Source organism: Callorhinus ursinus, unplaced genomic scaffold (genome assembly GCF_003265705.2).
Source record: "Callorhinus ursinus isolate GAN/ISIS: 27379988/994484 unplaced genomic scaffold, GSC_fseal_2.0 scaffold22, whole genome shotgun sequence".
Classification (NCBI taxonomy): domain Eukaryota; kingdom Metazoa; phylum Chordata; class Mammalia; order Carnivora; family Otariidae; genus Callorhinus; species Callorhinus ursinus.
In genome coordinates this window covers 26,831,870-26,844,363 of record NW_027397084.1, presented here as the reverse complement: position 1 = coordinate 26,844,363, position 12,494 = coordinate 26,831,870, and the positions used below count along the sequence as shown (strand labels likewise).

Sequence of the window (12,494 nt, the reverse complement as noted above, 5' to 3'; positions counted from 1 at the left end):
GAAAAACCTAAAGTTATCAGGAAAAACATCACTTTTTTGTATTCATCTGCTCAGTGCTATCACGTGACTTTTTAAAATTATTGTCTTAAGTGGAAAGCTCACCTCCTATACCCCACCTCCTACACTCTCCCCAACAACCCTCCCCACACACAAGATAGATGGCCACTGCAAATAAGTGAATGAATGAATAAAATGAATGAAGGCCTGGCTTAACTTCTAAAGTGTTAGAAACTCTAGAACACACTTACTTGGTTCATAGTAATCCATGATGGACACCAAAGCATCTTGTGTATTGGAAACTTTAAAGTTTCTCACAGCAGGAATATCCACACAAATCTGGGTTTCGTTTACCTTGAAAAATACAAAAAACTCCTAAGGGGGTGACAGACAATGTGTTCAAAATAAAGCAAAAGACATTTCTTTTTCTTATCATTTTAGAAAACAGATAGAAACTAACATTTAGGGAGGATTTCTACATGCCCCGGGTTATGGTAAGCACTTTATATAAATTATCTCATTTAACAGGTAAAACAACTCTTACAAGAAAGGTATTGTTCTCACTTCCATTTTACCAAAAGCAATACTGAGAATCAGAAGGGTTAAGTAAGCAGCAAGTCCAAGGATGCATGCTCCTGAGCCCTGGTGCTTCACTCAGTCCCCATCTCACGCAAGGTGCCCACCTCAGTTGCTGCTGATAGCTCACGACAGCCCCCTTCTCTGAAGAACTGCCCTCAGCTCACGGGAGCAACCTCACCTGGTAAGTGAGGTAACCCCAGGTGGGGGTTGCACCCCCAACCAAAAACTGATTTGGGATACAAAAGGCCAGCTCCTTGCCTCCAGGAAGGGCCAATGTGGCAACCAATATTGTTAAAGGAATCTGAAATTGATAAATTCCTTCAAATATTCCACTACTTGCCAATAGCAGTAAATGAAAAGTCAAATTAATCAGTCAGAACATACTGAACACTCGAATTTAGAAAACCATTAACAAGCACATCGCATAAATAAATAAATAAATAAATAAATAAATAAATGTACATCATAGATACAGGACAAACTCCAAAAACCAATTGCATTATTAAATAAAAACCTTAAACTTGTTTTTCATGTTCCAAATCAAGCCCATGGTATTCAAGCGGTATGTCATATATGAAAACTCCTGAACAGAAAAAGAAGCTAAAGACTTTGGATGAGTTTTAACAGAGTTTTGGCCAGAGTGGTCTTTAAAGTCCTAAAACAAATGAGGAACTAGTTTTCTTAAAGTATATATATATATATTGCTAAGGCAATATATTTCTGATTCATACTTGGCAAAACTAGAATAAGAAACATAGGGAATTTCCCAACATAACATGAAACCCTAAGAACACTTAAAACTCAATTAAATTCAATCTAAGAGTTTCATATAGATGTTAGAAAAAAAGAATAAATTATATGCCGGCAGTTTTGGGACATAACAAGTACAGTCGAATTCTTCACTTACGTTTCTCTCACATATTTTATGCACCTTATTCTTGGATCAGTAATTTTCATAGAACAATGAGAAGGGTATATGAAAATTATATAATAATTTGTACAAAGACCAAACCTCTGAGAATATCCTTCTATGATTTAAGCACCTACTATATTCATTGGAGAAATATTAACCCCTTTGGGATTTATTAAAAACTCCATGAAAGCATTTTAAAACTTGTAATTAAAGCTTTCATCATCAGCATTTAAAGAGATAATTTTAGGGATGCCTGGGTGGCTCAGTCGGTTAAGCATCTGCCTTCGGCTCAGGTCATGATCTCAGGGTCCTGGGACTGAGCCCCGCATCGGGCTCCCTGCTCAGCGGGGAGCCTGCTTCTCCCTCTGCCTGCAGCTCCCCCTACCTGTGCTCTCTCTCTCAAATAAGTAAATTAAATTTAAAAAAAAAAAAAGATAATTTTAGCAATTTCCTGAGGCAGAGCAGTTCTCAAACTGAGACCTGGACCAAATTTCTGAAATTACAATGTCACGGTTTCTACATAGTTTATACATCTGGCATGAAATAGTGATTTAGTTATCAAGACTTTCATCAGGCTCATCATTAACAGTATTCTCTTTAAGTTGATTTTACAGTGATGTTTTTTTAGTGGGGCAAACATAAGGTTGCCCTGTTAGGGTCATTCGGGGACACAAAAAGCTGAAATAAAGACAAAGTAAATAGGGCCAGAGTAAGGCAGACTTTCCAAGACAATAAATGGCATTTTGTCACCAGTCACCTATGTGAAACTTACGTCTTACAACTTACAGAATCTAAATATAAATTGACTTTTCCCTGATCATGTTCTACTTTCCTCACAGTCTGGCTCAGAGGAATTGCATCGGAAGGCACGGTGAAACCACTGAGGAGGTTCACTTCCATAAGGGCCATGCCGCTTCTAGCCGGGCCCAAAAACCTAGGGCAAAGAGGAGAGGATGGAAGGAAGAACACCCTTTAGGAAAAACCTTAAGCTGCTGTCAAACTCTCTTCACATGAAAATTAAAACTGCCAGTGTTATTCCAAATACTTACCGCTTAGTCGAAGTAAACAATCTCATAGAAAATTATTATAAAACCGGTAATCCTTTCCTTACAGGGATGAAATTCTTATAATTTTCAACCATATGAGGAATAATGATTTAACAACGCATTCACTTGACATGAAACGCCTGCAATGTGTCAGCCTTGTGCCCACAGATTTGTAACAAGTACAACCTGGATGCCCTTTCAGTGGGCAACACTGTGTACTAGGGGTGATTCCAAACTGAATCACATTTTTCATTTCCTCAGAAGTTGACAGCCCTGAGCTTTCCAGCTGAAAGCCAGGAACTGAAAAAGAAACTGAAAACTTGACCACTTAAGGAGGAGACCACCGCCAAGTCTTTAGCAATCTTCTCTTCATCCAGTTTTAAGAAAAAGAAGACCAGTAGGGAGGAGTCCTTCCCTTTGTTCTCCAAAATGTACTTGGAGCACATTTTGTGTTTTCTTTGGCCACCTGGTGAGAATCCCAAGCCTTGGAAAATTCTGTGACACTACCTTGTCCGCTCACCCTGTTGTGCACAACGTGAGCATCAAAGGATCTGGGCACCAAGGGCGTTTCGTCTCCTTTAAAATAAACAGTTTTCTACAATGAATAGGTGGCAAAGAGCTTTTTGTTTGGAGCAGAAAGAGCCCAGTGCGGTTATGGAAAGAAGTCTGCCTACAACGTGAAAGGATCAGAGCACTGTTACATGAGTTCCTATTGTCCTTTCAGACAGCAAAAGCAAGAAGGGTTGGTAGAGAATCTTGCTTCTGAGAGCGGCAAACCGATGGCTGCCAAACACAACTAATTGACGAGCCACACAGTCCAACTGCCGACAACATCTGGCTCAGCGATCGCAAACAAGTGAAACCATCTGCAGAGTGATACACTCAGCCAAGAGAGATGCTGTTGAAAACTAATAAGTACATTGCAGCTCGAGGTGTTTGTGTCAGAGCAAACATTAAAGAGGAGAAGAACAGCCAATCTGCTTCAATACGATGACTTTTGGGACACCATCCAAAGTGCCTTAGTTGACCTGGTCTTTCTACTAGCCCAGGGCAGAATTTGTTAAATACCCATGCCACACACAGAAAACCTCATCTGAGGTGACCCTACGGATGGGAATAAAGCACCTAAAATATCAGTTTTTTCTCTTTATTAAGTGCCACTGAAAATGTTACTTGTATTCGTATCAGATTTTTCTCAGAAGACTAGTAGCAGCATCCAAGTCCTTTTTACCAACCGCTACTCTCACATGAACACACTTCCCTTCTCTAGTTTCTCCCCAAAGAAGGGAAAAAAGATATATCTATCCTCTATCTAAGTCTATCACCCATCCGATTCCTGATAACAGGTTAAGATTTGGAATCCCGCATCCTTTCATGAGCCCTTGTAAGTAATAAGGCCCCATCCTGATCTGAATCCTGGTTTCACCTAATTTTCCTCATCTGTTTCTTCAATTGACCTCCCTAAGAGGTAAAAGCCCTCTCATAGCTCCAAAGACTTTTCTTCTTTGCCGATTTCAAAACCAGAATTTTAGACTTATTTAGAAGACTTATTTTTATTAATTTCTCTCTGTCTCCCCTCCAAACAGTAAGTTGCATGAAGACAGGGCCTGTGTCTTTTTTAGATCACCGTTATATTCCAACATCTGACACTGTGGCTTGGCACGTAATGGAGACTCAACTAATATTTACTGAATGAATGAATGAGAGAATGACAAAAGCAGGGATAACAATATCACCTACTTTATAGAGTTATTGTAATGATTAAATGAGATGCATGTGAAAGTGCCCGGCATATAAGTTTGTGATAAACGTAGCTTATTATTACTTGCAATAATAATAACTTGATGCTGTTATTTTAGAAAAGAACCCAATTATAAGCTTCATAAAGAAGAGTGGGAGTCCTACTTTCTTCTCAGCTAAAAAGGAAGCCACTGAAGGAATCCTGCTATGCCCCTGCTGTGGGTCCAAAATGCCCAGGAAGGGAACGAATGGGACAAACACAGGTGACATTTTATATCAAAATCATGAACATGAAGGCCCAAAGATAGTACAGATGGTAGCAGTAATGGAGGAGATTGGATTCAAGCGATGGCTAAAAGGGTTGGCCACCTGGAGAAACACCCAGCGATGACCCTGAGGAGCATCTGGCAACTCAGGACCATGTCGGTGACTTCCAGCCCAACAACAAGCCCAGTTCAACCAGAACACCAGGAGGTATTTAAAAAGAACAGACAGCAGCTCCTCAGTATCTTCACAGTCACTCCCAACTTCACAGCAAATCATGCAGAGGTAAGATAGACTGACAAGGAAGAAACTGTAAAGTCTCCCGGTTCAAGAACCTTCTGAAGGATTTGCTCTCAAACCTGCGTGTGCATTAGAAAACCAAGAAAGCTGAAGAGGGCAGCTTCACAGACTCTGAATCTGTTAAGTCAGCAGGTGTGAGTTGGAACCCCTTTTCCTTTTGACTTAACAAGATCCTCAGATGCTCTGGATACAGACTGAATTTAAGAATCACCTTATTAAGTATTCCCAGAAGCTGAAAGTGCCTATCTATCCAAGGTGAAGACCTTCTACACTGGAATATTTTCACTGTGTTTAAAAACACTATTCTCTTCACTAAACTTGCACATTCTTATGAACTTCTTATGAAGTTCTATGAAGTTAAAAGCTTAACACTAAAGGTTAACTATAAGCCTGGAATAATTATTTAACAGAAAATTACTAATCAAGGAATAATGAATTTTAGAGTATTAAACATGACTGGTTAATTTAAAGTTTTCCTAAAGACCTACATTGTATTAAATTTTTCTATTCAAAGTTACAATAAATACAAGAAAAACTTGTAAATAATTTTGAACACATTGGGAAATACTTAAACATAATTAAGCAGTATTTCTAGTTTGTAATCTGAAGTGTATTAAATAACAAATCTTTGTTAAATGTAACTCCTTATATATTTTTTTAAAGATTTTATTTATTTATTTGACAGAGAGAGAGAGCACAAGTAGGAGAAGCAGCAGGGGCAGAGGGAGAGGGAGAAGCAGGCTCCCCGCTGAGCAAGGAGCCCAATGCGGGGCTCAGGACTCTGGGATCATGACCTGAGCCAAAGGCAGATGCTTAACCAACTGAGCCACCCAGGCGCCCCTGTAACTCCTTATATTGATATAGTTAGATAACTACATATATATAAATTTCTAAATCTGGGGCACCTGGGTGGCTCAGTCAGTTAAGTGTCTGACTCTTGATTTCTGCTCAGGTCATGATCTCAGGGTCATGAGATCAAGCCCCGCCTCAGGCTCCAAGTTGGGCATGGAGCTTGCTTAGGGTTCTCTCTCTCCGTCTCCCATGCCCCTCCCCCCATCACATGTGCTCTCTCTCTCTCCCCCTACCCTGCTCATAAATAAATAAATAAATAGATAAATAAATCTATCTTCAACTCTATTTTAAAAAGAGAGAAAGGACTTAAAGCAATACCAACCTTGTGCACACATTCAAATTCAAGTGATTGGTATCATCTTTATTGTCTTTTACAGCAACGTCTAAATCAAAAGCTTCTTGGTCTTGAATAGATCTTCGTCTTCTTGGGGAACCCGAATCTTTCACATTATAAATCACATTAAACTGCAACAAATAATAAATTAGCATAAATAATAAGCTAGTCATCAATTATTAGCAATAAATTGCCATCATTACATATTCTAAATATTAGGTAATGATTATCTTTGGGATAAATGCAACTAGATTTGTAATCTTCGGCCAAAAGAAAAAAAACTAATTTTACTAGCTAACAAAGTATCATTATTTAAAATATTATAAAAGTTTATAAGCAATGATTTTTAAAATTGAGAAAATTGTTAGGTAATACTCCAGAACAGGTATAGACCTTCGTGATATTCATAGGTATTTTTTTTTTCTCCAAAGAATGTAAAACATTCCCTTTAGGGAAAAAGTGAAACTACTGCCTATTTCTTTCTTGAGACCATCCACTAATTTCTAAGCTCTGCTGCCCAACTGGTGTCATTTTTCCCACAAATTGGAACCTTAGAAACTCAGTTAGCTAAATCAAAACTAAAACGTTTAAGAGCCCTCGTTGAACAGAAACCTGTTTAATTGCTCAGCATTCTTTTTGGCTGTACAATACTTTTAAAAGATGATAAAATAAATGACAGATTTCAAGACAACTGGGCCTTTTTCAGCAAATACTCTGTGCCTACCACCAGTGAAAGGTGCTGTGGGGACACTGGGCAAAGTGTGAGGATAAGTTGTTTTTTTTCCCAAAGGGTTCCTAAGATCGGAAGCTTGGGAATATACTCAAAATTTTGTACACCTGCCTCATGCCAAGTTGAATTGGAATCTACTTCTTCCACCTTTTTTGATACCACGGTTCGTAAGCTTTACTGTTGCTATGTAATGTTGTATTTTCTTATATTTAAATCACACACACACACACACACCTCAGAACTAAACATTTAGTACCCTTTGTAGATTTTCACAATTTAAAACAAATCTTCTTTCTGGGGCACTTGTGTGGCTCAGTCAGTTCAGGGTCCGACTCTTGATTTTGGCTCAGGTCATGATCTCAGGGATGGGGGCTCAAGCCCCAATTCGGGCTCTGCGCTCAGAGTGGAGTCTGCTTGTCCCTCTCCCTCTACCTGCTGCTCCCCCACATACACACACTCTATCTCTAAAATGAATAAATAAAATATTTTTTAAAAATAAATAAATAATAAATAATCCAACTTTTTATTCTGCTATACCTAGCTCATATAATCCCTACGTCCCCTTGATCATTCTGATTATCTCACTCTGGATATTCTCCAACTCTTTCTTAAATGACAATTAAAATTTTAGAATATTCTTGGAGGAGGTGAAGAACAGTTTCATATAACTGGAGAGATGGTCTCTGTTATTTCCATCATCCCCTTTCCAGTGGCATGCAATTGTCCTTTAGAGACCAACATCATCAGGAAACAAACAAGAACTATTAGATTTGTCCTCTGGGTCATAATTAATACTCATCTATAACTTAGTATTGGGGTTAATGTTTGACCCACAAAAAGCTCAACTGCTCATTGAGCGAACTTTGAGACATCTTGCAATTTATGTCCAAGAGCTTAGCATTTCAGTACTTAAAATGGGGCTAGCATTTACTGCAAACCTGAGAGGTTTCTTTCCTTTCTTTATCTAGAGGACTTACAAAAATATCAACTAAAAGAATCTCAATACATATTCCCAGGTGTCCAACTTGTTTAGCAATTTGTTTCTCCAACCTAAGAAGTGCCTACCGCTCACTTCTTAGTAGTGAACATTCTGACCAGTACATACCACATTCACTGCTGTGCCCTTCAAAGTTCAAGTAAAACTCATTTGGCTTCAGTAATTTATCTCCATTGGGTTTAATCAAGAATGAATTCCAACCAATTTGGTGATTTAAGTACATATAATTTTTCAATTGTATTTAAAATATCCTGTGTATTTACTTTTGGATTTGCTGTTTGCTTTGAAAGACAGCTTGAGAATAAGAATTTTCACATGGCCTTTGTTAGTAAAGACAAATATAAATTACTCACTCTTTTCTCTTTCTCTCCTTTTTGTTGAATATTATTCCTTTTAACTGTGATCATTTTTCCTTGATTTTTTAAAAAAAATTTACTACCGTGTTTTGACTATTATACAAAATAATCTCAGAATTTTTGAAAGTTTTGAAATTATACCTGACCATCTATCTGCCCTACTTATAGCAAGTATACCTGTTCTTCCAACTAGAACATTGTACTGGTTTTTGGAAAAGTACCTTTTCCCTATAATAGCCTTTTTTTTTTTAACTTTCTTGGTAAATCTTTCAGGGTTTGTTTGGTTTGTATATTCTAACCAAGCACATAACAATTTTTGGTCCTATAACACATTATTTTTGGTTTCCAATAAGATTATGTCAAGTACCTATAATTTTCAATGTATTAAGTATAATAACTGTTCCATTCAGGATTTTACATACTACTTCCATTTTATTCTAACACTATTGCACCATTAAAGGTAAGTTTCTTTGGATTTTATTCTCATAGCAAAGCATTGACTGTATCATTCTCTAATTGTTTTATTTACTATTACATAAGATTTTATTTTTTTATTTAAATTCGATTAGCTAACAATTATATAAGATTTTGCATTAAAGGGACACATTTCCTATCTTCAAGTCAATTCCTTGTAATACCATGTTGACCTTTATATTGCTAGATGAATATTAAGAAGTTATAGGCAGGAGCGCCCGAGTGGCTCAGTTGGTTAAGCGGCTGCCTTTGGCTCGGGTCATGATCCTGGAGTCCTGGGATAGAGCCCTGCATCAAGCTCCTTGCTCAGCAGGGAGCCTGCTTCTCCCTCTGCCCCTCCCCCTGTTCATGTGCTCTCTCTCATGATCTCTTAAATAAATAAAATCTTAAAAAAAAAGTTATAGGCAAAATTTATTGTATTTATTATCAAGTCATAGTAGAAACTCTACCAGCATTACAATTTCTGAGCTGTATTTTCGCAAAAAAGATGGGCGTTCCCAACAACTCACATGAATTATCAAAAGAATTAATCCTAACTTCAAAAAGCATATAATATTCAAGAAATCTTCTTCCAAGATTATCAATCCATTTGGTTGCTGTCTACTGACTAATAGTAACATCTCTAATACTTTTTATTTATTTTTTTAAAGATTTTTTTTTATTTATTTGACAGAGAGAGACACAGCGAGAGAGGGAACACAAGCAGGGGGAGTGGGAGAGGGAGAAGCAGGCTTCCCTGTGGAGCAGGGAGCCCGATGCGGGGCTCAATCCCAGGACCCTGGGATCACAACCCGAGCTGAAGGCAGACACCCAACAACTGAGCCACCCAAGCATCCCCCTATACTTTTTATTAAAGAGAGTGATTTATCTTACCTGAGTCACAGATAGAAATCCTTAAGAATTTTACACATTATCTGTTACAGATTTAGCAGTACCCCAAATGAAAGAATTATTATAACAAGTCATACTGCACTCAATAAAAATGAACACTGTTACATACCTGACAAATAGCAAATCCAAAACCACTTGCGGAAATATTAACTGCAGTTGGCTGTACCACAGCAAGCTGAATAAAGATGGGGAAAAAGTGAATGAGGCTAATCTTCCATATCCAGGTCCTTCTGGCTAGCACAAGAAATCAGTGTTACTCCTCACTAGCAGTGTAAGCCGTCTGGGAAAATCTCTCAGAATTTCACACAGCCTCACATGTCAAAAGCTATGGGCCAACCAGGTAAAAGAGGTGAAGGCACAGGAAGGGCTCACTCTCCACGCACTCTCATCTCTACCTTTTGAGAGAGGGGACAGGGCTGCCCTTCTAGAGGTGTGGAAGCAAGAGAGACAAGAAACGGAAGTCCTCTCACTCCTCCCATCTCCCTTAGTGCCTAATCTGCCGGCCTTCCTGTGAACACAGTGGCACATGATCACCGACTCTGATTCACACTACTCCTTCCTTTTCCTTTGCCATCACCCCTCTTCCTCAGTTTCCAGCCTTGAAGTTATCACTTTCATCCATCACTCTCAGCTTCCCACAAGGTTATTAACCACAGGAATAAAGTTAGGGTCTACGATAAGCCTTCGTTCTGTTTTAAAGTAAGAATCCTCCTACGGATTCTCTCAATTATCCTAAGAGGACACGTGGTGCAGCTGGAAAGAACATGGTCTGAAACATAGTCCAAATCCTAGCTCTACTGTTACTAGCAACATGAGCTTGAGCAAGTTACTTAAGCTCTCCCAGCCTCATTTTATCATGTATGATGGGGATGAAAGTACGTACTTTCTTAGTGTTGGTTTGAGAAGCAAATGCAATAGCACCTGTAAAGAAATCTGGCACACTGCCTGCAAAGAATAAGAACTCGGCAGGTGTCCATTCCTTTCCCCCTACTTTCTCCTTTTCCAAATCTTTCCAAAGTTCCCATCCCCTCTTCTCCTCTCCTCTCTTCCCCAGCTCAGCAAATTCAACCAAAGGAGGGCATTCCTTCCTCCCAGTCTCTTTAGAGGGCTCTAGGAACAAGTCTTTGTTGAAGTCAATAGAAAGGAAATAAAACAGCATTCCAGCATAAGCGATCACCCACACGTAATTTTAAATAACCACCCCCTTGTCCACACCTCTGCCGTCTGGAGGAGAAAGCGATTCTGTGTGTCAATCCGAAACTTTACAGGACTTGGTGAACTGGGCCCCATCACAGTCACTTGGATGTTTGTCCTGTCTGTGTTCATTAGAGCTGCAAATTCAGATAGGGCTTTCAAGGCTACAATGGTGTCCTGTTGAGGAAAGAAAAACATGTGCACATGTTAAGTATATATCAAGGTCACCAAAGAGTCTTTAAAGTTAGTAATGGTTAGGACACCCACTATGTATTCATCCACCTTCCTTGGGAGTAGAGCTCTCCTTTATCCATTTTTGAATGTCCTTGACCTACAGTATAGGAGAGACTTGGAAAGTACCTGCTCACTGAAACTGAGTATCTAACTCTACCATGCACGAAAGATGGCCAATATAGATGGGGAAGTAATTTATTCCATATACATATCACATATGATGTTTGTGATGAGAAAAAGATTAAAATCAGTGACTTGGACCTTTGACCTAAGGGACTGAATTTTTAAATTACCAATTTTATGAAGTCATGAAAAAAGCAGCCACCTACTTCCTTTAAAAAAATTACATATATATTTAAACTCTATTTAGTTTAAAAAATGAAAAACTATCATCATTCACCTGGGTAGATGCAAAACCTCCCAAGCTATTTCTTTGCCGGCTGAGCCACCTCATAATCGGGATTCCCTCAGACACCTGATACTGCAGGAAGTGTGAGAGCAGCGCATAGGCGGCAACTTCAATATCCAGGGAACGTGGCTGCCAGGATTCAGAAAGTTTAGACTCTGATGACACCCAGAATTGCATGCCTCCTGCAAAAGACAAGTAATAATAGTCTGACCAATTGAGCAAAAATTACATTTTACACCATTAAATATTCCTACACTGGTCCAAGTCCTACTTGACTAGCACAAATATATAGAGAGATATATTTAGGCCATGCAATAATATGTGTATTCACACAGACATACATGTAAACATGTACTTATAGGTCACTTTCCAGACTACTACAACTTATAAATTTTCATCCCTTTCTTTATATTTGAGGATGTTTTGATGAAAATAATTTCCCAAGGGAAATTCCACGTTTGCCTTGAGACTAAACAGCTATAAATAAAAGAAAAACATACTATACTCCAGAAGATAATGTACATAACTTTTCTGACCAGGCCATCCTAAAAATATTTTAGGACACATCAGAAAGAACCCTGTTCTGGGAATCTGCCATTAACCAGCTCTAATGTTCCCAGAAACCTCTCCTTTTTTTCATTATCTGAAATTTGGTGTTATAAGTTCAAAATCCAAGCCCCCAAGGAAAAAAAATGAAGGACCCTAGCCAACTCAACAATCTTCCTAGAGATATTCCTGCTACCCCCAGAGGAACATCTTACTTGGCGCCCCCTCCCACATCTCAAATATTACTCTCTAGATGATGATCACACTCAGGGGGAATGTGAAATAACTACCACTTAGACAAGCAGAGAAGAAATGTCAAGGCCTGCAGTCTCCATGCAACAATTCAGTCCCCAGCACTGCAGTGGGCAGTAAAGATAATAAGAACTCGATCCAAATTACTGCTAACAATAATGCAATATTTTTTACAGTCTTAGGAATCTCTAAGCACGTTCAACACTTATCCTTTCTTGAATTAACAAGGCTTCGAAATGGCGGACATTAACTAAAATTATTTCTGCCCACTCATCCTATCTCTATGTCTGTCTGTCTGTCTGTCTCTCTCTCTCTCTCTCTCTTTCTCTCTCTCTCTCACACACACACACACACACACACACACACACACACACACACACACACAC

At 38.7% G+C, this 12,494-nt stretch overlaps 1 protein-coding gene across 4 annotated transcripts in view; it reads right to left on the bottom strand.

The window, feature by feature from the left end:
* CD109 (CD109 molecule) overlaps positions 1–12,494 on the bottom strand; it is a 171,005-nt gene that overhangs the window by 53,009 nt on the left and 105,502 nt on the right. For all 4 annotated transcript variants that reach the window (XR_012381956.1, XM_073905229.1, XM_073905227.1 and 1 more), the window contains exons 27-32: positions 11,302–11,492; positions 10,689–10,844; positions 9,583–9,648; positions 6,014–6,156; positions 2,276–2,423; positions 249–351 (exon numbers count right to left, since the gene is read on the bottom strand). Coding sequence is in view for 3 of the 4 variants with exons in the window: in XM_073905229.1 (XP_073761330.1) it covers positions 249–351; positions 2,276–2,423; positions 6,014–6,156; positions 9,583–9,648; positions 10,689–10,844; positions 11,302–11,492 (807 nt within the window). In the remaining variant the exon portion in view is untranslated. The remainder of the gene's footprint in view (positions 1–248; positions 352–2,275; positions 2,424–6,013; positions 6,157–9,582; positions 9,649–10,688; positions 10,845–11,301; positions 11,493–12,494) is intronic.